Raw genomic sequence first — 25,261 nt, 5'->3', positions numbered from 1 at the left:
AATGAGATTTGAGGCAGGGGATCTTTGGCTAGAGCCAGAAACCTGTTAGCTGCAGAAAACATTAGGCGAGCTGGGGAACTTGAGCTTTGGATAAAGGGAATGAACACCTCCAGGTCTTTTTTCTTCTTGCCACTTCAGTCTCTGATTGGAGTAAGGAATTTCTTGGTGTCTCCAAGATTTCTGTAAAAATGAATCCTGAACTGACATGTCAGCCAACTAATACTTGGGTGTATACGAATCTATAGGGTATGTATTTATATGTAGGGTGCATTCGTAACCATTTATCCTTGTATACACACACAGAAATCCTATGCATGCATGTACAAAATTATATATCGAAAGGAGGTGTATGTGTGTATCAGTTTATAGTGAGTATATATTGGTCACTTTTAATTGAGTCCAGTGCCTATGTCAACCTACACTTTCACATCTGAGTCAGTGACTTCAGGTACCTTCACAGAAACAGAGATGCAGTAACTCAGATTCAGTCACACTGATGAACTGCATGTGCTAAAAATGCAAAGGAATGCTAGTCCTCTGGAACAGGTACTGACTGTTGCATACCTATACGAGAAAAAATTACAGGTAGTCATAGTTAAAGTAAAGAAGTACCCACCCATTCAGGAGTGTGAAGGTTTTGCTGATCTGGCACAGTTCCGTAAGTGGGAATAACCACCTGGTTCAGTTCCAAGACTAAAAATAAACATAAAAAATTAAAACATTTTGTGTGGTAGGTGGGTTTTTAAAAAATTTATTAATGGTTTGTGGAGAAGCCACTTTATTGCACTTCTTTAGTGTTTCAGAAACAGAATGTTTGTGTCTCCCCCTTCAGTTATAATCAGCAGGTGGCAAGAGAGCAAACCAGAAATTTCACGAGGATGACAAGCTAATTCTAGGAGAGCATCCTGACCAAGCTACAGGGATGCAAAGCATCCCTTTGCTAGTATGTGTTATTTAGTGTTCCAGAAACTCTATCTACAGTCTAGCAGTAGTTATGTTTATCTTTCGACAAATAAGGGTACCAGAACTGTCTCCACCTGCACAAATAACCCTAGCTTATGCTGACTGTACTTCGCAGGCAATAACAAATAACAGTACCAGGGAATTCTTCAGAAATCCTGGAATGGGTGTGATACAAGCAGCGATGCTGTAACATCCATTCTGTAACAGGAATGATTTTCACATAATGTAACAACACACCTACAAGTTCAATGTGTATTGATGCCCCAGTGACTCCTCACTCATTTTGCCAATACCTGTTAAAAACCAACAACCTGCAAACTGAATTGCTTTCCTGAAAATACAGCATAAAATAAAAATGAACTTGTGAAGTATGAAACTCCATAATACCATTATCAAGCACACTGGGAAAACTGGCCACCAGATCAAGCACGGGATAACACACAAATTCATCTTAATAAAGCTGCTGGAAATAAGTTACAGAAGCTTTACAATCACTGCAAAGTATTGGTTTTAGTTTCTTAAGAAATATTTTTGGGTCTTAAGAAGAAGACAAATACCATCCTGAGGCTGAAGATAACATCAAGTGGCTGAAGGGAGAAGGCTGCTTTCTGCCTATGCATGGCAGGCAGATGGACCCCACGTGTTATTTTTAGATCCTTAATATAGAAAAGTGTCTTAGCCAAGTCTGTCCTGTGCTGAGGAAAGGGTCATGAGTATCAATGGTACCTAAATGCCAGTGTTGTCTGGAAAGGATAGACTCAACTTATCAAAAAATACTGTAATACTAAAAGAAAATCCCTGAACTCTAAAATAATCTAATACATAGTAGTCTTACAAGGATAGCTAAATGCCCGTTAGATACAATGCCAGGACAAACATAACTGATATGCCTGTGGGGGTTTTTTTTTGGCCCCAAAACTTCATTGATATGTGGCCAAATTCTCAAGAATTTTTAAGAAAGATTTTTTCACTGATGATGCTCATTTATACCAGCTGAAGATATGTCAAAACTCTTAGAAACAGAGAACAAGATGACTACTCTTTACAGAACAACTCTTTTCAACAGAATTCTCTCTTGGCCTCTAAGCAGCTGAATTCTCTGGTTTAAATACTCTTTCACAGAGTTTGGTAGGGACTTCGTTCCAGATGTTGAGCTGTTAGTTTCCAGATCTGTACTGTGGTGATAGTGTGTCCTCTAGAGAGGAGACAAAAGCAAGTCCATGAATTTTTCCATCAACATTGCTTCAGAAACATTCGAGTCATAACCCAAAGGTTGGCCCAGTTGAATAATCAAAGTCCATGAGCTCTCAAAAACATTAACATCTTTAGAAACATTTCCCAGCATTTAAAAAAAAGAGCAGGAAAATGTGGACTAGTGCAGCACACAAACATCACATGCTGAGACCATAACATGAGGATTCGGAAAACGTGAGCATCTCTCAGCAGCTTCTGCAAGATTGCTGTATATGCGCATCATTATATTTTAATGGGTTCAGCTAAGACTAATGTGAGAAGGGCAAATACTTATCCTTGATGTCAGTGTAATGGGCATCACCCTACATTCCTTAGGGCATTCTTTATTCTCTATTGGGACACAAAGATACCCAGATACAAAGTGCTTCTGAAAGCCCACAGAAGAGGGAATATTTCTGCCCACATATAATAGGCAGGGTGAAGGAGAAATATAAGCATCTTGCTTTGAAATATAAACATCTGCTCTGAAACTCTGTGTGCCATTACATGAAAGAAGCAGATGTGGACATAGACACGAAGACTTCTGCCAGCCACTGAACTGCAGTAACGAGAATCATGAGTTAAAATGGCATTTTTGCTAAGTCCTCACAATGTGTAACTACACATCCCTCATCAGTGCTGTCTAGAAATCCTTTCAGCCAGAACTGAAGAGAAGGGGGAAATGTATTCACAGCAGGAAGGATAACTCCAGGTCTCCCAAATCCTGATGGATCTGGGGCTGGCCAGCCATATCCTCTGGAGAAATTTATATGTGGGTACAATTTGCTTCTGCCTCAGTGTCTCTGGCCAGCATATCTTCCCCATGATATGGTAAGTGTCATGCACACTTTATCATTTAGTCAATATTTATCATCTTAAGACATATTTACTTGAAATACCACTCAGTACAGTCCCTGGGCCATTGGTCCAATGAAAGGACTCATGCAAAAGAGACCTGTCACTCTCACTTCTTATAGGACATGAGCCCAGAACTTCTCTCAAATCTAATACAGATTAATGTTTTTGTGAAGGCAAAAATATAAAGCAGTGACACTACCTGAACCTGTACTTAGATAAGATTTGTTCTAGCAGTGGTTTGCAAGGACAGCTATGCCAATTTGTGCAGTTTTTAGCTGGAAGAGACCATTCTAGTCTGTCAGAAATACAAAAATGGTACCTGCAAAAACTCAGCTTTGCCAGAAAAGCTGCACCCACGCAAGGTGGCAAGGTGCTTTTTCTACCCCCAAAATCAAGTCATTTCTCCCACCTTCCCCCCAGCATTATAGTAAGGTCAGTTTGAAGTATGGAGGAGAAGAAAGAATATTGCAGCACCCAAGTTTTTGGCTGGACATTAGGAAAAACTTTCTAACAGTGAGAACAGTAGAAGAGACTGTCTAGGAAGGCAGGTAAGGTCATGTGAGGTCTTCAACATCAGAGAATCTTCAGTACAGATTAATTAAATATCCTGGAACAATCTAGGTCAAGTTGAGTCTGGCATGAACCTTAGGAGGGTGGCCTAGATGAGCTTTTGGGGTCCTTTCCAGACCCAGTTTCCTCTGAGTGTAAGTAAGTCTGGTCATAGTGTTCTCATAGTTATGTCCAAAAAAGACCACTGTGCTGACATTTTATATTAAAATAATAGTTCTGCTTACTTATTTCTTCTTCAGAAGCTTTATCACTCCTGTTAATGTTTGGGTAAGAGCACATCAAGTGTAGATGCTTATGTTCTACCACTCAGCCAAGTAAAGCAAAGAAGGAGTAAGGGAACAAATAAAATCTATTGGATTTGTGCCAGCATACTCTGATTTTAATTGACTGATGCATCAAGTTCTACCTTCAAGCAATCCTGGCAGCACATGCTTTTGTCAGAACATTTTGTTTAATTTCTTTGAATTGTAATTATATATTTTGAGTTCCTGCTCCATGATACCAGTTGGTCTTTGTTCTAGTCCTTTCAAAAGATGCTGTTGTAAAAATTTTATGTACTGAAGCTGTGCATGCTACTTTACAAGAACTTCTCAGTGGTATTTGAGCTGCCAATATATCAGTGGTATTTCCATCTGCCCAGAGATCGTTCTGCAATCCAGGACACAGAATTGCACTTAAGAATGTCCAGCCCTCTGTCTCTTGGTCCAGGACACTTTCCTCAGCAAATGCAAGAGGAAAGGGCAGCAGGCATCTACTGAAGGAGAACACTGAATAGATGGTGTGCTTCAAACCCACACTCTAGCTTAGCTCACAGCACTGCCCTCCTGTAGCCATGCCTTAAACAATAACCTTCACTGCATCTAAAAAAGTAAAAACATAGACACACTTAGGCCTCTTAGACCCAAACAGATTGCAAAGAAAATTAATATAATAACAAAATGTTTCACTGACTGGAAAATATCACAAAATATTTACACGTAATTTTTATCTGAATTGACACATTCCCTGAAATGTTTGTTTGACAGTCCTGCCACCACATTAGAACAGAAAAAATAGTTATTAGTAAAGCCTATTTATCCTAATGAAAACCAAATGAAAAGATCATAACAGGTTTGCCACCGTGAGGCTCAGAGTACTGGATGGAGTCAGATAGTTCCCATCTGCTTGGTTAAACAGGAAGATCCAAAGATGGTGGGCTTTGCCCAGATACTGAGTTCTAAGTAGAGATGATCCTGCATCACATGGCTTCCCAGAAAAAAGACCAATGTTGTGGTAATGTCTTCCCATCTCGGCAGGCTGCAGTCATGCTAGCAGAAGATCGGTTTTGTGATACCATCATGCACAACACCCAGAAGGCAACCAAGCAACAAGTCCCACCTCACAGGTAGTCTCAGAAGCCATGAGAAGGCATGAGGTAAAATACTGGATAACTGAGTCCTGGAATAAATTAAAACTACTCTGAAGCCCATCATCTAATCAAGCCAAATTACTTTCACCTTATTTCATAAAAAAAGAACAAAACTACTGCTATCTGGAATAAAACTAATGTTTCAGAGAGATTCATCTTCCCAAAAAAGGATGAGTATTGACACATCCAAGCCAGGGTACCATGTGAAGAAATGGCAATCACTGTATCAAAACTGTGGAAATAATAATGAGGGGAGAGTATCATTAACAGGTGAAGCAGTCTAAAGATCCAGAGTCATGCCTGAATACCAGATGGGGACGGCAGTAAAGCCACTGTCCTGAAAGGGACTTTATGTAGATGGCAGCTTTCTTAAGAACATCCAGCCCTCTGTCTTTTTGTCCAAAAATAAAAAAAAATGTGGTATTGAAGTACATGATTCTGTCCCGGCTTTTGGGGAGAGAAGGTGGGGAAGAGGGGGACGAATTGATACCATGTTGTTTTAAATGATCCAGAAGATCAAAAAGGCAGAGAACTGACAGTACAAAGGAGTTTCCCTACTGAGCAATGATTTTGCTTTTCCAAATCTTAATACTTACCCAGAAAGTGAAGATATTGTTATAAACATGACTACAAGCTCTTTAGACTAGACAAAACATCTGCTTTCCTTCCTGTTATATATATGTATAAAATTAATATATTAGTATATATTAATTTTTATACATGTATATATATAATTTAAAAATTAATATAATATGTATTACTAAAGCCTATCAGAACAGACCACAGCCTGTTTTAAGGGTTGATCATAGAACAAATATTTTTTTCACTTAAATGTAAACTATTCAAGCCATGCGTAATACTTGCTGAAATATGAAGTGAAATAAAACCATTGCACAAGTCAAATTTTTTCTGGAAACAGAAACTGTTGGACTGATGATACACTGTTTTTTGACAGCCACAATCTCTTTTGTTGGCGCAGAATATTTCTTCATTGTAGTTTATTATTTCATGTGTTCAGTTCATTGTATAGGAGTACTCTCAGAGCTAAGAAACTATTCAGGAGTTGAAAAAGCAAGAATATGTATTTTCCTTTTTAAATCTATTAATCAAAGAAAGAAAGAGACAATGAGATCCATAGCTCTAAAACACAATTAATCAAGGCCATTAACTTCCTTGAGCTACTTCCTTTGTTTAAAAAGTCAGCTTTAAATGTAAAATATCCTTGATGGTCTTGATCTTTATATATCAAACCACATATAAAATAGTCTTGTTTAATCTCCTAAACAATTTTGAACAAAAAACACCCCATCAAATCCTCCTTAGCTAGGATAATATGTTAACCTAATTCCTTTCAGTTCACGGAGCAAATGAGTAAACATAAAGAGTTAAGAAAAGAGTATCTTAGGTTATCGTTCCAAAATGTAGGTCTGATCTTTTTACCTTGCTGCTTGCTACGTGGAGACATTATTATTGGGAGCTTTTTGATGGTTAAAGATCTGGGTTGAAGTGACTTTTCCAGACTAGCTCTTCTCTGGGATACAGTCTTTTCTCCACTCACATATGAGGGCAGCCATTATGATCACGAATTATCAATGGTTTCATCTCATTCCACCAAAATACTATTAGTTTGCATTTAGTAGCACTCATTCTTTTCAGTTCAGTTATGTGATTGGAATCTGTTTAAATTAGTTTTATTTCATAGCTGTAGACCTTTTTGATGAATGCATGCTACTAAACCCCATATTCTTCACCTTCTGAAAAGTTATGTATTTGAGGTGAAATTGAATTACTTTTATAACAATCTATACTTTATAAACTATTATTTATAGTTAATAAGAGATCTATACAGCTGCCTTCCATGTGAAAGTCTTGTTCTCTTCTTATGGTCACCTGCAGTCTTACAGCACATGAGAAAACCAATGACAATTAGTAATGCCAAAATGGCTTTCCAAGCTGTCAATAAATTACATTCTTTGTGCACTCACACAGAGCAGATCTGCAGGTATAGACAACCCAAAACCTAATCTGTGCCACATAATAAGAAAAACATTGATTTTAATTTCGGATGCCCAAGAATACCCCACATGAAGATATAGAAGCTGTTGGATCACAAAGGAAGTGAAATGGCTGCCTTGGAAGATGATTCTTTCTTATTTGAAAGACTATTCTTTCCATTAAGTTATCTTCTTTTACAGCTGTGCAAACAAAAGATTGGGAACATGTGGTATGACTTTCAAAAATAAATACTCTTTCATGACTAACCCTAAACAGGAGAACATTCAGTTGGCAATATAATACAGAGTATTGCTGTTCTAACACCCCATGTCCTGAAACAGCCAGCTCAGAGTCAGGGTAGCTCACCAAAAATAATGAAGTAATTAGCAGGCGGTTATAGAACAAGAAATTAGACTTTGTGAAAATTATTCTGCTGATAGCAGTGCCTAAATATTTAAGAGGCACTGAGTTGGAAGGTTTCAGGGGCTCAGTAACCAAATTGTCAAACAGTTCTTATGTGTCCAGAGCTCAAAGTGGGACACTTCCTCAAAACCTGTGGCAAAAATCTGAAATCATTTCAATGAGACCTGGACTAGCCCCAACTTCAGTTTCGAAAACAAACACTGGGCTAATGACTTTATAGTTACAATTCTGTGAATCCAGAGAAATCCACTGAAATGCAAATGCTGGCTCCTGGTTTTCACTGCTGCAATGCATGCCAGAACGAACCTGTCTGCTTCCAGTCTGCGCATCAGACACCAGTTGACTGTAAATCACTGTAGAAATTCGGTTACTTATTAGACTATTCTAAATGCTTTTTCTGAAGCTAAACAATTTACCACCTCCAGCTGAAATTGCTGTCAGAAAGCCAGCAGAAAGACCCAGCACATCAATACCTGGCTCTGAGCCTGGTGTCACCAGCAGAATTTTGGGGTTTTTGATCATGGATCAGTTTACACAACACTAGGTCTGCTGGCAACAGACGGGGTACACCTGTCTCGAAGGGGGAAAAGGATCTTTGTACAGAAGTTAGCAGGGTTCATTGAAAGAGCTTTAGATTAGATTTGAAGGAGGAAAGGGATAAAACCAGGCTCACTAGAGAGAAACCTGGGGGCAGCATGCAAATGTTTGTGGGATGATGTGCTGGCGAGGTCCTTCGGTCTGCCATCTCAGCGGAGGCAGGGGAGAGAGCCATGCGGCAGCAAAGACGCGAGGATGATTGATGTGTTAGAAACTATGGAAGCACCTGAGAATGATCATGTAGGAATTCGGGCTTCTCCCCAAAAAAGGGTGGTGGGATCAATAGCCCAACTGAAGTACATCTACACCAATGCACACAGCATGGGCAACAAACGGGAGAACCTGGAAGCCATTGTGCAGCAGGAAAACTACAGTGTAGTTGCAATCATGGAAACATGGTAGGATGATTCGCACAACTGGAGTGCTGCGATGAATGGCTATAAACTCTTCAGAAGGGATAGGCAAGGTAGGAGAGGCAGAGGGGTATCCCTGTATGTTAGGGAGTGTTTTCATTGTCTAGAGCTTGATGATGGTGACGATAGGGTTGAGTGTTTATGGGTAAGAATCAGGGGGAAGGCCAGCAAAGTCTGCTGTAGACTGCCTAACCAGGATGAAGAGGCAGACAAAATACTCTACAAGCAGCTGGGAGAGGTCTCACAATCGCTAGCCCTTGTTCTTCTGGGAGACTTCAACTTACCAGACATCTGCTGGAAATACAATACAGCCGAGACGAAACGGTCTAGGAGGTTCCTGGAGTGTGTGAAAGATAACTTCCTGATACAGCTGGTGAGCAAGGCAACTAGGGAAGGTGGAACTCAGAAAAAAAAAGAGAGTTTATGACCACCTTTGGAAGAAGGGGCAGGCAACTCAGGAGGACTATAAAGACGTTGTGAGGCTATGCAGGGAGAAAATTAGAAGGGCCAAAGCCCAACTAGAACTTAACCTGGCTACTGCCATGAAAGACAATTAAAAATGTTTCTATAAATACATTAGCAACAAAAGGAGGGCTAAGAAGAATCTCCATCCTTTACTGGATGAGGGTGGGAAACACAGTGACAAAGGATGAGGGTAAGCGCTGAGGTTCGTAATGCCTTCTTTGCCTCAGTCTGACCTTGGTGCCGGGGAAGGTTATGGAGCAGATCATCTTGAGTGCCATCAAGCGGCACATAAAGGACAAGCAGGCGATCAGGCCCAGTTATCTTGGGTTTATGAAAGGCAGGTCCTGCTTGACTAACCTGATCACCTTCTATGACAAGATGACCTGCTTACTGGATGAGGGAAAGGCTGTGGATGTTGTGTACCTAGACTTTAGTAAAGCCTTTGACACAGTTTCCCACAGAATTCTCCTGGAGAAACTGGCTGCTCATGGCTTGGACAGGCTTACGCTTCAATGGGTAAAAAACTGTCTGGATGGCCAGGCCCAAAGGGTTGTGGTGAATGGAGTTAAATCCAGTTGGTGGCTGATCACAAGTGGTGTTCTCCAGGGCTCAGTATTGGGACCAGTTCTCTTTAATATCTTTGTCAATGATCTGAACAAGGGGATCAAGTGCACCCTCAGTCAATTTGCAGATGATACCAAGCTGGGTGGGAGTGTTGATCTGCTGGAGGGTAGGAAGGCTCTGCAGAGGGATCTGGACAGGCTGGATCGATGGGCCGAGGCCAACTGTATGAGGTTCAACAAGGCTCAGTGTCAGGGCCTGCACTTGGGGCACAACAACCCCACACAACACTACAGGCTTGGGGAAGAGTGGCTGGAAAGCTGCCTGGTGGAAAAGGACCTGGGGGTATTGGTGGACAGCAGACTGAAAATGAGCCAGCAGTGTGCCCAGGTGTCCAAGAAGGCCAACAGCATCCTGGCTTGTATCAGAAATAGTGTGGACAGAAGGACTAGGGAAGCGATCGTCCCCCTGTACTTGTACAAAAGTGGTTGAAAATTAATTATTTTCTCATAGCCCTGCAGTAGATGAGTTCGAGGGAGGCCTGCCGGTGGGATGCTGGTCTCTCTGTTCAGTGCCTTGTCTTTGCACAACCATTCAGAAGTGGTTTACTTTCCCCACATCTTATCAGTTCAACAGCTTGTGTTCCTATCAGAGGAACACAATGATTCTGGATTCCTGAAACTCCAGCTCTCCCTAAAAGGGGAGTTAAGGCAATCTGACACTCACATCCCTGTTGGATGTAGTGCTCAGATAGGGTAAGAGCACCACAGAAACACAGAGGGGGAAAGGAATGAAAATGTGTGCTGTGCAAGGCTTGGATAATCTGAGTCAATCAAGGCTTGGAGCATGCTGTTAATGAGGAAGATAAAAAGAAACCTGCAATTCCTACCAGTTTAGTGAATGAGGCAGTGGACTTAAGAGGAAAAAAAGAACAGTATGATTGTGTAATTAAAAACTGTAACATGCATGCAAACAAACAGCAGGCAAATTGAAGTTGCCTGAGCGATGTTAATGCTGACATTGCCCAACTTCTAAGTGCTTGAATTTGCAACCTTAATGTTAACATTTTTTAGGCATAATGTATAATTAGCCGCAGCCAGTTAGGGATGCTATGGCTCCTGTTGGTAACTGGTAATATTTACATTTAAATATGAACAAAGGATTACTGCTGGCAATACTGTATTATTTAATCATACAGTCAGTTTAGAAATGAAATTGTATCTGAAGCATTTGAGAGATTCCCTTGAGCAGAAGTGATGGAACAATTATTACTGCAATTTGACGTGAGGAAATTTTGCTGAAAGTCTAGAATTTCACCTAATCAGACAATTTGATTAGTGGTCCATGTGTAGGAGCACTCTTTGCTGCTGATGAGTAATTTCAAAATTCACCGTAAGAAAAGTAATCGTAATAGCTATGGACACTTTTTCTTAGCAACTTGCGTATCAAATTTATTAAGTTCTAAAAGTCAGTTCAGAATAATGTAATTAGTGTAAATTCCATACCATGATTGATAGAAAAAAAACCCAGTCTGTGTTTTAGCTTATTGCAATCACTATGAATAAAAAGTTCTGGATTCTGCTGACAATTCAATTCATGGTGCCCAGCATGAAGGCAAGGTTTGACAGCTTCATGCCAAACAGTTGTGGCTTTGAAGACACAGAGGTTTCTATATTGCTTTCTGGAAAAAGAGGCATTAACAATAAGGATGTATGTGTGCATGCAGCTTTCTAGTAACAGTAATGTAGGCAGACTGATGGAAAATAAGAATATGCTTTCTCTGCCTGGCATTGAAAAGTCCACTCACTATACAGCTAAAGAAAAATAAATAGATGCATATAAAACTACCAACTCAAGAAACCTATACATAAACACATTTGGAAAATATGAAGGCAATAAAAACAAACTCCAGAGTCACAAACATTTTCCCTGGACTTTGAGAACCTGGAAGTAGAAGGAGGTAAGATCTCAACAGTCATTATAGTTCTCTTACAAGACAAGGATGGAAAAATGCAGTGGATTCCTTTGAAAAGAGAACTCCATGCTGAAGGTCCTGGTCATTTCAGTCACTGGTAAAGACCCCCCAGCTTTGGGTGACATGAATGCACAGATCAGGCATTACACATTTACCAAACCAAGCCTTGAGCTTAGGCACGATTGGTAGTGCTACTAGATTTCCAACGTAATGCCATCATGAGCCCTGCACCTTTGGCTGCAATCAGCCTCCTGGTGGGATGGGTGACCTGTCATCTGGCTTGTGAGCCCGACTGGTGCCTTGTCCCATATATCAGATATAAGAAGGAAACTCACGACTTCTCTGTGGTCATTCAGACTCAGGCCCTAGCACTAGCTCCTGGCTTTTGTCCTTGGACAGACTGCCTATACATTTAGAAAGGTACTGGCATTTTAATTTCCCTTGTATTATGAAATGAAGCAAACTTGTCCAGTTTAAAAAAAATGGAAAATTCTGCTTATATACTTTCAGAGACAAAGAGAAAAAGGGCAGTGCTGATCCTCAGAAACACGTATAATTCAGTATTTCAACCTCCCTGAAAGTAAACTTTTCTCACTAGACTGCAAGGAATTTGTTTAATATCAAGTATACATTTTCTTACTTCTGTAGACTTCAGTTCCCAACATCAGCACAGGTAGAAAGCTGCCTGATCATGTAAAAGAAAAGCTTTTTAATCTTACTTATGGTCATATCTTTGAACTGCCTTCTACATAAACAAAACCTTAAAAGTTCTGAGCACCTGATGCATCAGTCCCCTGCTGCACATAGCACGGGTGGGATATGTTCATGCTGAATTCACACAGCTAGGATTTCAATGGTCGCCTTTCCTGTAGCCACAGGCTTTGGTTTATTTTATTATCTGGTTTATTATCTCAAAAATAAATCACCACATGACTCCTCTCTCCATGTTTGCTGCAGGTTGGCACTTAGTCTGTATGGTGCAGTCTGGACCCTGAGAGCATCTTATGTCACTTCTGAGTGACATTTCTCTTCTGCATGAGCCAGATCTGCTCATATGGAGTCAAACTCAGCACTCTGAAGGCCAAGAGAATCACTGACCCTAAAGATGACAGAACCAAACAATGAAGAAAATATTGAAGGGGATGAAAAAGAACTGAAAGACTCATCCTGAAAGCAAACAGGATTTCTCTGGCATTTATTTCTTCGTGCAAGGTGTTCCTGAGGAATGTCCTGTTGAGGAGAATGGTTAGTGGGTTTGTTCAGTGAACTGTACGCAGTGAGAGACGCAGAAACTCCTCTGACAGACATATTTGGTCTTATCTTAGAGTGCAGGATAAATATCTATCCCCAAAACATTTAATTAAATGCAGAGGAAACAAACAAAAAAAGAAAGATGAGGATACACCAGCCATAACTGATAAATGGAGTACCGTTGTTTAGACAGATATTTATGCTTCCATCACGAATAGCTTTGGAAGATAAACCACTGAAAAAAACTCAACAGTAAAAAAACCCACTCTGAACAGCAATATACAGTCTTTGGGGGCTGAGACTGCAACATTTACACACTTAAATAACTTAATGGATGCTGACGGTTCCACTTAACTCAAAAGAATTGTTCTCACATTTGTGTCATGTTTGACTTGTAATACATCCCTACATGGACTGATGTGCAGAGATGAGCAGCAGCTTGCTACCTCAAAAGTTTATGCTGTTGTGTGAGGAAAATAGGAGCAAACTGCAGGTAATGCTGTGAAAATCAGGATTCCTACCATGGGCTGAAAGGAGTAAGTGAAATTTTGGCAATGTAACAGCTATCAGAAGCACTACACTGCTTGGGTCCAAACATCATAAAATGTCATTGTTTATATGTGTTTTCTTTCCCTGAGAAATTTGAGATGAGTTGTTAGTGAGATCTGACTTAAATCAGCTCTGTTAAACCACAATATTGCTGATATTTTAAGAGGTGCAAAGGCTAAAACCAAGAAGCAGTGTAAGCTGCTTATCATTATTGTGCAAGCACTCTACCTTCCCTGCCTAGATCACATACGTGCCCAGAACCTGGCCTAATACCCATGCATATCTCTGAAGGCTGATTTGCTGAAGGACTGTCACCTAATGCTTCAGTGGGGACTCTAGAATTAACCCTCTGGTCAAGAGTATGATAAGTTGTTTTTTCACCTGCTCCAGCACTGAAGCACATCATCGCACAAATGCGCCTGGACTTCTGCCAGTCACTGACTGCCTTCTTGAACCTGAAGGAGTTTTCTTCATTGCTTAAAATAATGTGAGGTTGGGTTTTTTTTTCCTATCCCAGAGCAACTAACCCAAATCAGTTGTCCTTAGGCAGGAAACATAAAGAAGACAAGCCACTTTTGCTTTTGTCATGAGATAGACTTGCCAAGAACAACCCGAAGCATACTGTCAAAATTACTGCCCAATTACATGGGGAACGAGCGTACCCTGCCTTCGGTGTGTTTTACAGGAGGGCAGCCCAGGCAGAGTGGTTGCCCCAAGCTACAAACACAGCTTCTTTAGCAGCCAAGCTGATCCCATGGTGTTCCTCACCAATGCCAAGCCTCCAGGCGGCTGTGGAGACTTCTCATTGGGAACTGAAATGATTAACCAAAATTGTAATTGCAAATCACTGTTTGGTTAGACTTCAATGCCTATGGATCAATGAGCCCTCTAATTAGAAATTCGAAGTTTGACATATGTTTATAAAATTGTGCTCATTGCTCTTAAATTTACATGTCTCCAAGGAGACATATTTGAATTTCTGTAATGAGTTTCTCAGAATGTTTGCTTTAAAGTATTTCCTACTCTCAGCTGTTATACAGTGTGTTTACAGGAGGGTCCCAAAAAAGATACTTTTAATTACTTTGACTGTGAAAATATTAAGCTTAAAGTCAAAGCAGGCATTTTTGAGCTATCTTGCATGTGTAGGTGCAAAGGCTCATGTCTGTAAGCATTCCCGGTGTTGGACACAGAATTTAGAAATAAACTGTATACTTTTGTTTCCTGATCAAGAAATACTTTGCAGTTTTAGCAATTGAAGGACTTTTCAGATTTTTATTCTAACAGCTGCAGCTTAATAACCAACTTCTACCTAAACCCACCTTCTTCAGTGCATAAGAGGTCTAAAAGAGAGCTGTGGTCTTCTTGCAAACACCAATAAACTTACGAAATTTGGCCTTGGAGCTCTATTTGGCCGGACTGCATTGCCCCTGAAGCTTCTTCTCTCCTCACTTTATTATCAGCAAGGAACAAGTTAAAAAAACAAAAATCCAGCATTGACTCACTTATTCTTTAGGTTATATTGATTTCTTCTTCTTTTTCTTTTTTTTTTTTTTTAAAAATAATACATTACATCTTTGTCTTACCAAATATTGTAGGAGTTTTTGCTGGGCTGTTTGTCTTAAGTACAGCCATCAGTTTATAGATTAAACTGTCCTTTCATGCAGATTCCTTCTTGTCTTTTATAGACAGCAGAATAATTAAATGAATTTAATTATTTTTCCTAGAATAAATCAGTATATACGGAGATGATGAAAGATTTAATAAAGATATTTCCTCCATTAGGGACTAGTTCTGCATTCTCTATGAACAGCATTTACAAAAATAATGCTATTCCCACTCTAGTCAATGGGACTGCTCACAAGGGTAAAGTGTGCATTGTTTGACCTCATCCTTGTTCATTAATGCCTATAAAAACTCCATTAGACTACTTAAGGAAAAAACACATAGGAGAACACTAATAATTTTAGCAATATTACACACAAGCTAATAAAACCCTCTGACAATGCTAGAGCCCTCTGGGTCATCATCTCAGTCTTGTTTTGTTAAACGCTATTATTTCTAACTGCAGTGCCAAACCTAGAGCAGTGGAAATTTTTTGCAAATAATTAATGGTACAAATATAGTCTTCTTTTTCCTGCCAGATAAATTACCTATGAACACATTGTGATTTTTACTATAGATTAAAAATATGCATGAAAATGCCACAGATGAATTATTTTCATTCACTTCACCCACAGTTATATTACCTTAGTCCCTTGCCGTAGCTTATTTTCCTGATGAACTGACTTGGAAGAATCTTTATGCCACTGCTTATGAGTTCCTGACCAGATAAACGGGTGAATAGCTGCACTGGTCAGCTTTACCCTTATGAATACTGTCAAGAGTTCTTCCTCTTTCTCTTTTACTGACAGTCTTTCTCAATCTGTACCCAGGTCTCAGTGGGTGTTTTGCCTTTACTTCCACCTCCTTACTCTTTCCATCTCTTTAACACACATTATTTTACCACACCCTTCAGTCAAGAACCTGGTCTGTGCTACAGGAGTCTCTCCACTGATCCAAGTTCTAGTCTTTGGTGCTTATCTCAGGCTCCCTCAACTGACAGCAACAGACCCCAGCTTCTCCACAGGCTGGACATGGCTCTTCAACTCCTCCACTGTGCCAGATCACAGCAGCGTGTCCTTGGATTACTAGTATCGGTTCCTAGCATCATTAGCAGGGTTGCTACACAGACAACATTTTGTAATTTGCTCTCATATTTTCCACCCTCATCGACAATCCAGACAACATTTTCTCAGTTAAATATTCCTCCAACAAATGAAGGAAATAACCTGCAATCTCTCACCCACTGAAAAGTCACTAATCTCATCCCTTCTCCTGACCAAAATGCATTAGCTCTGGCACCACCACAGCACAGGAGACTCAATGCATCTCAACGTAAGTGCTTCTAGCTTCCACTCTTCATTCCAAATTGTCTTCCCCATTAAGTTAAGATTCCTTATCTGACTGCAATTTCCCAAAGTAATAATGGTTGAGGGACTCATCACAGGTCTCTGCTGCAGCAGTGGAGCAAGAACCAAGATCTTCCTGTAGACACTCTCAAAGTCAGATGCCTTAGCAAAAGATCCACCCAAGCTACAAGCCCACAGGACAGAAACACACCACAGACACTGAAGTTATCAGAATTTAGCCTGCTGCAGTAATTGCTCTCCAACAGCTCTTCAGCAGAACAGAGGTGGCGGTTGTTTCCTGCAGAAGAATACTAGTGCAGCAGCTCATTCCAATGACTGCACTGTAAGCAGTCTGCTATGCAAATATTTAATGTCCCATGATAAATCACATCTAAAAAATGCTGGAGAACCTGACTAACCAGATGAGTGGGGTCAGGGGAAACCCATCAGGAAAAAAATGAAAGTAAGGGAAACTATAAAAGCAATGCAAACTCTGCTATTGGTGGCAGTTCCTACAAAACTTTGATTTTCAGTTATGTCTAAAGAATATTGATGATTAGTGGTTTAGCTGGAAATTATTTAATGTAAACACTAAATTGAAGGGTTCAATCTTATTCAGACTTTATACAATATTTTGAGATGAAGCTGCAACTTCTACCACATGAGGCATAAAATCAATTAAAGAATGTTTATGCTCCAGCAGACTTGTAACTACACTGCTTAAAGTTCACCCAGTTTGTGTTTTAACACATTTTTGTTAGTTTTCCAATCTGAGTCTGGTATTCATTAAAGATGTTTAAATGTGGTCTCTTTCCAAAACCATTTGGTCTTCCTGGTTCTTCCTGCTAACGAGGTCTATGCTGGTCAGAATCTTACCCTTTTACAACCATAACACGCACATTTTATTAATATGACTATTTCCATTAGCAAAACTATCTAGGTTCTGCCTAACTTGCATTCAGTAATATTATACCCTTCAACAGGTCAATTGCTGCATAGGAGATGGACCATCTATATTGATAAGGAACTGAAAGGCTTGTGAAGAGGAAGCTGCTCTGACGTGTGTGCAGGACAGGAATTATAAAAAGGGAAAAAGGGGTTGTACTCCCACTTGATGGTATCATGCAGTGGAAGAATATGTGGCAGGCTGCCTGATGCTAATGAAGGACTAAGTCTTCTCCTTTCCCTACCCTTTGCCACTCAGCAGTCCCTCTCTGATAAACCAACAACCGCGTCAGGTGAGTTATCTTTGCATAGGCACGATATGAAACCACGTATATACAAACATGAGGCCTAAGCACACCTCTTGACTTCCTTGGGGAAAGTATCCCATGTGCACGTAATGAGCTTGGGGAGTGATTCTGAATCCTGCAGAGGAGTGCGGACTGCTCAAAGATTAAATCAGGCCATCTTGAGGTTGAGGACTTTTTTTTTTTTAATTAGCTACAGTGATGCTTCAGGATCTCACTTCTGAAGTCCATGCAGGGAATCATGCCTACATGTCTACTGTTGTTATCACATGCTTGAGTTTGGGACAGGTCAGAACAAGGGGTAAAAATAATTCCATTGCATCAAGCAAAAATATATTTCAGATGCCCATATAATTCCTTAGGGAGCAATCAAGACACTCATCCTGTCATGAAGCCTTCAGATAGATGTGAGATACCTGAGTAAAGTGTGAAAGGTGGAGAAGACAAACAATATTGCACTCAGATGTTTGCTTTCTTAGACTGATTATCAAACAAAATCTATTGTGTGATGACAATTCACATGACTGCCAGTTTCCATTTCCCACAGAAGACACTGGCAGCAATAAGATAAAAGGTATGGTGTCCTTCTTTAGGCTTTTGCATTGCTACCGTGCTGCCACCGATATACCCCAATAGAAAATAAGGCCAAAATGCCATGAAGAATCAAGCTGCCCCTGTAAGGAGGTTGTGGGGGGGAATACTTCTTTTGGTAGCCAAGCCAGTTTATGCTGGCTTGACATGTTTGTGACATTACGGCCTATAGCTTTCATTTCAACTTCCAGAGGGGATTTGACTAGATGATCTTTTGAGGTCCCTTCCAATCCCTAACATTCTGTGATTCTGTGATTCTGTGATTCATCAGACCTGAACCCTAACACAAAATGTTAACGTCCCAGTGGGCTCTCATCGTGGCCAGTGCAGCAGCTGAACACATACACTCTTCAGTGGGCAAACTGTCCTACCTACACTCACAGTGAGCCTGGATTTGAATCAAAAACCCCTAAAAAATTACAAGTGATATTAAGCCCATGCCTCGGTGAATTTTTTTTAAATTTTATGTTAAAAATATGAATCAAGTATCAGTTTAATAATATATATATTCTACAGAGCAATACTTCAGACTGTTAGAAAGGACCATGCCAGAGGCACACGCTGTAGCAATAGTGACAGTCCAGCCAAAAGCAAGCTGATTTTTTCTATTCATTATGATACAGAGCTTAGCACTGGCATCATATTTCCGTCCCCACCTTTGTTTTCTGAACGTAAGAACAATACACAATCCAACCCATAGCACCATTCTTCAGCGCCCTCCTCCTTGATATTCACAACCTGTTAAATGCGTTATCTTGTTAAACACACCTGCAGCGGCTCCATATCCTTAAGGTCTGCAGCACCTTTTTCAAGGATCTTCTCATGCTGAGCACAGGATATTTAGTTTTATTTTTTGTGCATTGTTTATAAAGCACAAAAATAAGCAACCTTTTTTCCTGACCTACCCTAGTTAATCCCAAACTGAGGCTAATTAACACTTTTTTGTTTGACTTTGCTAGGAGAGTACAAGAAAGTATTACCTCAAACTAAAAATAAACAATAAAAGAAAAAAATCCATTGTTCTTTATAAGGGATAAGCTGGAAAGCATTACAAAGACTATTTAATTTATGACAGTTAATTGCACTCATACGAAATCACCCTTGTGTTTTGTACTTTTTTTTACCACAGCAGAAAACATCAGTTTTAGTATCAGTTCCCCCTTGGGGTTTGCCACATGTCTAGTGGCAAACTAGACCTTAATTCCACAGCATGCAACCGATCATTTTCTAGGAAATGGCAGGTACCAAGAAATACCAGGATGGGGTGATTTAAATGATAACAACTTTGTTGAACTTACCATGCATACAGTAACAGATCTTATTCATCACTCATCTTTAATTACTTTTGAAAGGTCCATTTGTGGGACCCACAGATTGACATAATGTCTGTTATGTCATGCAGAGATCACCCCTTCCATGTCTCTGGTCTCCTGAAATTCAAGCTCTCTACCTGCACTTTGATATACTGCTTAAGTTGCAAACCAGCTGATACTAGGACATTTTCTTGTGAGTTTTTGATCAATAACTGTAACACTACAGAACTGCTGGAGTTCTGTACCATGTAGCGCAAGCCTGGTTGTTTCCTACATATTAATTTTAATAATTTTAATAAGTTTTTTACAAATTATTATGCTTGAAAAGTAATTTTAAAAATCTAAGATGTTTAGCATAAATGTGTATAGGGTATTTTTCCTTTTAAAAGAACATGTGGGCTGTGTAAATAGAGAAAAAACTTTAAGGAATCACCTGTGATAAATATCCAATATAAAACTAATGTCTTCATAACCAGGAAAAGAAATGGGTTGATACAGTGGCAGACAAGTCCTCCTACAGATCATAGCCTTATCTGTAAACTGCACTCTGTTCTGTACTCTGTTCGGTACAGCTAAATCCAAAATACAGGAACAAAGAACACTTTCAAAGTACAGAAAGTTTTTAATGGACAACTGGGAATTCTGCTATGGTAGACAAACTTTAAAAAGAGGAAAATCTGGTAAATTTGTGAAGTTTATAATTTTCCTAATTTCCTGCCTGATTCTTGAAATACTCTGATCTCCTCCAGAGTTTATGAATTATAAATAGATGCCAAACAGTAATTATATTGTACTTAAATATTTATATCATCACTATTTGTTTTTTAGTAGTTTTGTAGAAAAATCACTAAATCAGAATTAAAAAGTGAGTGATACCAGCAGTCTACTGTTCAAATGCAACCATACTCGGTGACAAGATTGTTACTCCTGCATGGCTTGGATTCGGTGAAACTCTGTGGGCAGAAAGTCAGAAAATAAAATTATTGAAGTATAAAGAGAGGATGAAATGTAGGTAAACCATTAGGGTAACAGATATAAGAGGAAGGACATGAAGGCATGAAAGGTAGTTTAAATTTTAACCAGTATTACAGGCCAGTGTTTCCTGGCCCTGTACAAGTCCCAGTTCACCATGACAAGTCTCTCACTGCCTCAATAGCAAATCAGAATAAATGAGATGTACGTCTACATTCCTGCTTACTCCTGTTGCTCGTCTCCCAGATGCACACCTACAAGAAGTGTTGCAAACAGAGCACAGAATCAGGGAGCAGAAATTCTTGATTCTCAGCTCATCAGACACACCCATCCCACAGTCTTCTTCAGGACAGTGGGTGACTGAAATGGCCCAGATAATTTTTACGTTGATTACAAGACAGAGAAGAAAAAGAGAAGAAAACCAGGTGTGATAAAAGTGGACTGGAGCAGTCTTACTCATTACTGTAGGTAGACTGAAAAGCAAGGTATCATCCTTTTCGAAAACAGAATTACATTTTTTGAAAGAATCTGCTTATAAAGCCTTGCATGTTATAAAATTACCAGATCTGATCCCTGCCCCTACTGCCGAGCAACCACTTCCAAATTTCCCACAGTGTGGGGATTACAGTTAATAAATTGCAGACAAAGCCACATTTTTCAATCAAGGAATCTAACTGTTCAGACTTTCCATTGCCTTTAGAAGACCTCTATAGAGAACTGACCATTTCACATCATCATGAAGGCAAACACTGGAATAATTTGTAGAACTCTGTTGGTATACTGTACATTCATATTGGAGTACAGTATATGATATCAATAATGTTTGTAGGGTCATATAAGAAGCAGGTCAGGTTAATGAAGCTATTGAATAGGAAAAAATAGAAGGTCTAGGCAGGCAATAGGATAATATTCAGTATATGCCATGAGGAAACAAGCAGAGAACAGGATGGTGAGCAAAAATAATGAGGTGAAGAATAGCTACACCTGCTCTTCACCATTCGGATTACAACATCATCCCTTAGGACAGAGTTCCAGTTGCACAGTGGGCTGCACAAAACTAGTTATTTTAGGTTGCAACTCCACAAATAATGCTGCTTGAATAAGCCAGTACTGTTGTACATTTTTATTGTAGTTGGTAAAAACGTGTGCTGAACAACAGCATGAAATACTTTTCAGAAAGAAGAGCTGGAATCCTCATCAGCACAGTATCTACATTGTGTGACAAGAAAAAGGTTAACATATGAACATCCCTTTCTTGGGCATCTATAAAGTATGGCTTGATGATTACTGTAGTGGTGTCAGAAGATGGGGAGATGTTGTACACTCAAGGCTCAAGGAACAACTAGGAGATATATTTGAGCAAAACCAAGACAACAAAGAGTGAGCAAGGTGCTAACATATCTCAATGAGGAGAAAACTATTTCGTGTGGAATGGTTAGTCAGAACGGATGCCTCTGGATATTGCCTGCAGAAGTTAATTTTTCTGGAGAGCACACTCGGTTATTCTGTAAATCCCAAAACACAAGCAAACTAATTTAGATATGGTATGAGGTTTGGCACCAGGGAAAGAAAAACTTTACAGTTTATGGAACTGTCTGACAGTTTCTAGGCAGAAAATAATGGGTTTAGAGAATTTTAAATACTGTGTCAACCGCAGCTCAATGTCCTCCCCACCATTTCTGCCTGGTAACAAGGTATCTCAGAAACAAATTGATGTCACTAATGTAACAATCCTCTTGAAAACAGTCTGACTCCAAAAGAAAAAGTTGCCCATCTGGTTTAAGCACTGGAAAGAAAAGTTTTCAACTTGTCAAAAGAGCCTAACCTTAGGACAAGACTTTCTTCCTTAAGCACAAGTCTGACCGAAACAATCCATTTCAAAGCTATGTATGGCCGGCAGCGCGGTTGTGGTGCCTTCCTGTGGACTGGGACTCATGAGTCCAGCTCTTTCTCTGGGCTCCTGCCTAAGTCTGCTTCTGACGTGAGTGGTTTGCTAGTCATCAGCGTGGATAACGAAAACCAACTATATGTCAATACAACCCAGAACATCGCCTCTATGTGCCATCACTACAAACTTTGATATGCCATAATAATGCTTTCCTGATGAGCTATGAACACTTGGGATTGATCTTGAATAGACCTGGCAAGAGTTCAGAAGTCCTGCCTACTTGCTAAAGCAGGGCTGGCTTTCTTGGGGAAAATGCAGATGCAAGTGGTACAATAAAATGGGAGGCAAATGGATGATTTAAAAGTTTCTCAGACTAATAAAATAGCTCTCCTGTAATTATATCTAATGTAAAAAGCTCGAGACTGTTATCCATGCATATTGCAAGGCAGCATAGCAAATGTGACAGGGCTGGGCACTGGGTAGCAGGCTTTGTGTAACAACTCATGAAATCAGCACTGCTCAATTTTTAGTCAATTTTGCCACATAGCATGTGTTTTTCCAAACTGCTGCAAGCAGAACATGCAGCTCATGATTTGCTGGCTCTGGGAGCTGAACTAACCCCAAATTTGATAGAGAGTAATGAGTAGGAAACAATTTAGTTGTTCTCTGGGGTGAATGGAAAGAAAAAGACGTGTTGATTAATACACTGCGGTGCTGATCCACCCTTTAATTTGGGGAGTGGAGTCAAAAAATATCTCTGCCTCACTTCATAGGGAAAACTGAATTCTTCTTTGGACTATTACTGTAAAGCAAAGGATACTCCCACAGCATCTGAAACAGAGGCTAGTAATGTTGGAGAAAAGACATTCCCTGATTTCCACAGACATTGGGTGAGGCTCAAACTTTGTACACTTTTGGAGTGAGCTAACTGAATAAATGAGGCAAACTGTACTGGCCATTATTAAGGATCAGTATTTAGAGGCAACATAAGTATAAGAGAGAGTTAATGCCACTAGAACTTTTTACTAATGCAGAAATCCAGTCGCAATATTAAAAAAAAACAAACAACAAAATTCAGTACTTGTCATTAAAAATATTCACAACCTTTTGAACGCTAATGAGCAGGAACCCTTTTTATTTGATAAAAATTATATGTACAAATCTATCTTCTACTTGCTTGTCCAATTGACATTTGCTTGCATTCCTTGCTTGTTAGATCCATTTTAACAAGTTAACTAGAAATAAAAGTCTTCAGAATATCTGGGGTACTGCAGCTGAAACCAGCTTCTGAACTGAAGTAAATCTGTGTCTCTTTAGTGACATGAATAGACCCCTTCAGTCTGAACCAGCTGAGAACCACTTCTTTTGGGCTGTTTTCTGGAAATACTTTAATAGAATTAATTCCCACAGTAAATACCAATGTCATTGTCCTAGTCTGCTGCTCTTGGGACAAAGCGAACATACACTGCCTTTGAATTTCCAACTCTCCCGTCATTTTACTGTCTGCATTTCTGGCAGACACAATACGCATTTTTTTCCAGCCAAATTACTATCTTTCTATGCTTTGGCAATTTTCACCCTTGCATTTTTTTTTTTTTTTGGGGGGGTGTGTGTCTGTGTGTCATTTTCCCCTTCCTTTGCTTGGCTGTCAAGTTAAGACCCACAAGACAGGCAGCATGGGGAGGAATAGCTGCTGTCCCTCGAAGCTGGTGCCAGCCGCACGGCTCGGCCCCGGGGGATGCTCATGCCCGGCGGGGTGCGGAGGCGAGGGCATTCTTCGCATTTTCCGAGGGAGCAAGAGACCCTGGCACGGGCGGTGCCTGTGCTGGGCGATCACTGCGACACCGAGGGTCGCCAGCATCCCACTTACTGCCAAGTGCTGCTTCTGTGCCATCTCACGCGGTTCCCTCCCAGGGGAGAGGAAGAACGAGGTAGTTTTCGGTGCTCCTCTGCCGGCTAAGCCGTGCCGATGCTATGGGAGCAGAAGCGCAGCAACGCGGCTCCACGAGGCAGCCCCACCGGCACCCACCGCCCGCACGGGCAAAGGGATCACGTATTTGCCACGGGGAAACCATCACAAGTTGTAGCGGAAGGAGGTGAGCTGCGGTGCGAGCACCCTGCCCGACAGACCCCCGGCCCCAACCCCTCACCGCCCGGGGCGCGGCGCCAGCAGGTGCCTCCCCCCACCCCGGACCCCCCTCCCGCCAGGCACGGCCCCGGGCTGCAGCCCTCGCCCACCCACACCCGCCCCGGGGGGTGAACCCGACCCCCGCCGCGGCGCAGCCCCCGCTGTCCCGGGGGGCACCCTCCCCGCGCCAGCCCCCTACTCACTGGTCTCCCCATCATCTTCCTCCTCCTCCTCTTCTCCCTCCTCCTCCCCCTCCAGATCCAGCAGCACATCTTGGTTCTCCGCATTCATCTTCCCCGCGTTGCTGCACCCTGCTCCCGCTCTCCCGCCGCCGGGGAGGTGAGCCCGCCCCGAGCCCTCCCTGCCCCGGGGGCGGAGCGGCGGCGCCGGGGCGGGGGCCGCCACCCTCCCGGCAGGCGAGCCCGCCCGTGCCCCGGCAGGCTGGCGCTGACAGCCCGTCCCGGGGCTCTCAGGCTTGCACAGCTCCTGCCTGAAGCCGCCGGCCTGGAGGAACGGTGAGCTCTCGGCGCGATGCGAGACCGGTAGCGATGTGTTTCCGTACTCCCGGCATCGTTATCACCCTCGGGCGTGCAGTTTGCTGGAGCTGGAACGGGGAGAAGGCACTTACTGAGCTTTGGGCAGAGGGAGGCAGAGACCATTGTAAAAATCGTGCTCTGTAAGCAAGCACATTTACTCACTTTATTAATAGCATCCTGAATGATTAAAAGGGGGAAGTTGGAAAAACAGTATATTAATCCTTGTGCGTTTTGTTCCCTTTTTTACAGTTGGCCATATTATATAATTCATATATGTGATCATATCGTAAGCTGACCGAACACCATCTTGAAACTAATGAGGGAACCGTTTTTCTTAACAGGATCCAGGGTGAAGATCTTAGAAAGATTTCTCT

At 41.0% G+C, this 25,261-nt stretch overlaps 1 protein-coding gene across 1 annotated transcript in view; it reads right to left on the bottom strand.

Moving 5' to 3' along the window:
- ANO6 (anoctamin 6) overlaps positions 1-24,642 on the bottom strand; it is a 71,288-nt gene extending 46,646 nt beyond the window's left edge. The window contains exons 1-2 of the mRNA XM_068401728.1: positions 24,555-24,642; positions 617-693 (exon numbers count right to left, since the gene is read on the bottom strand). Of these exons, the coding sequence (XP_068257829.1) occupies positions 617-693; positions 24,555-24,642 (165 nt within the window). The remainder of the gene's footprint in view (positions 1-616; positions 694-24,554) is intronic.
- Positions 24,643-25,261: the final 619 nt, after the last annotated feature.

Source organism: Nyctibius grandis, chromosome 5, assembly GCF_013368605.1.
Source record: "Nyctibius grandis isolate bNycGra1 chromosome 5, bNycGra1.pri, whole genome shotgun sequence".
NCBI classification, from domain to species: domain Eukaryota; kingdom Metazoa; phylum Chordata; class Aves; order Nyctibiiformes; family Nyctibiidae; genus Nyctibius; species Nyctibius grandis.
Note: the sequence above shows the minus strand (reverse complement) of the source record. Positions and strands in the feature narration are given on the sequence as shown.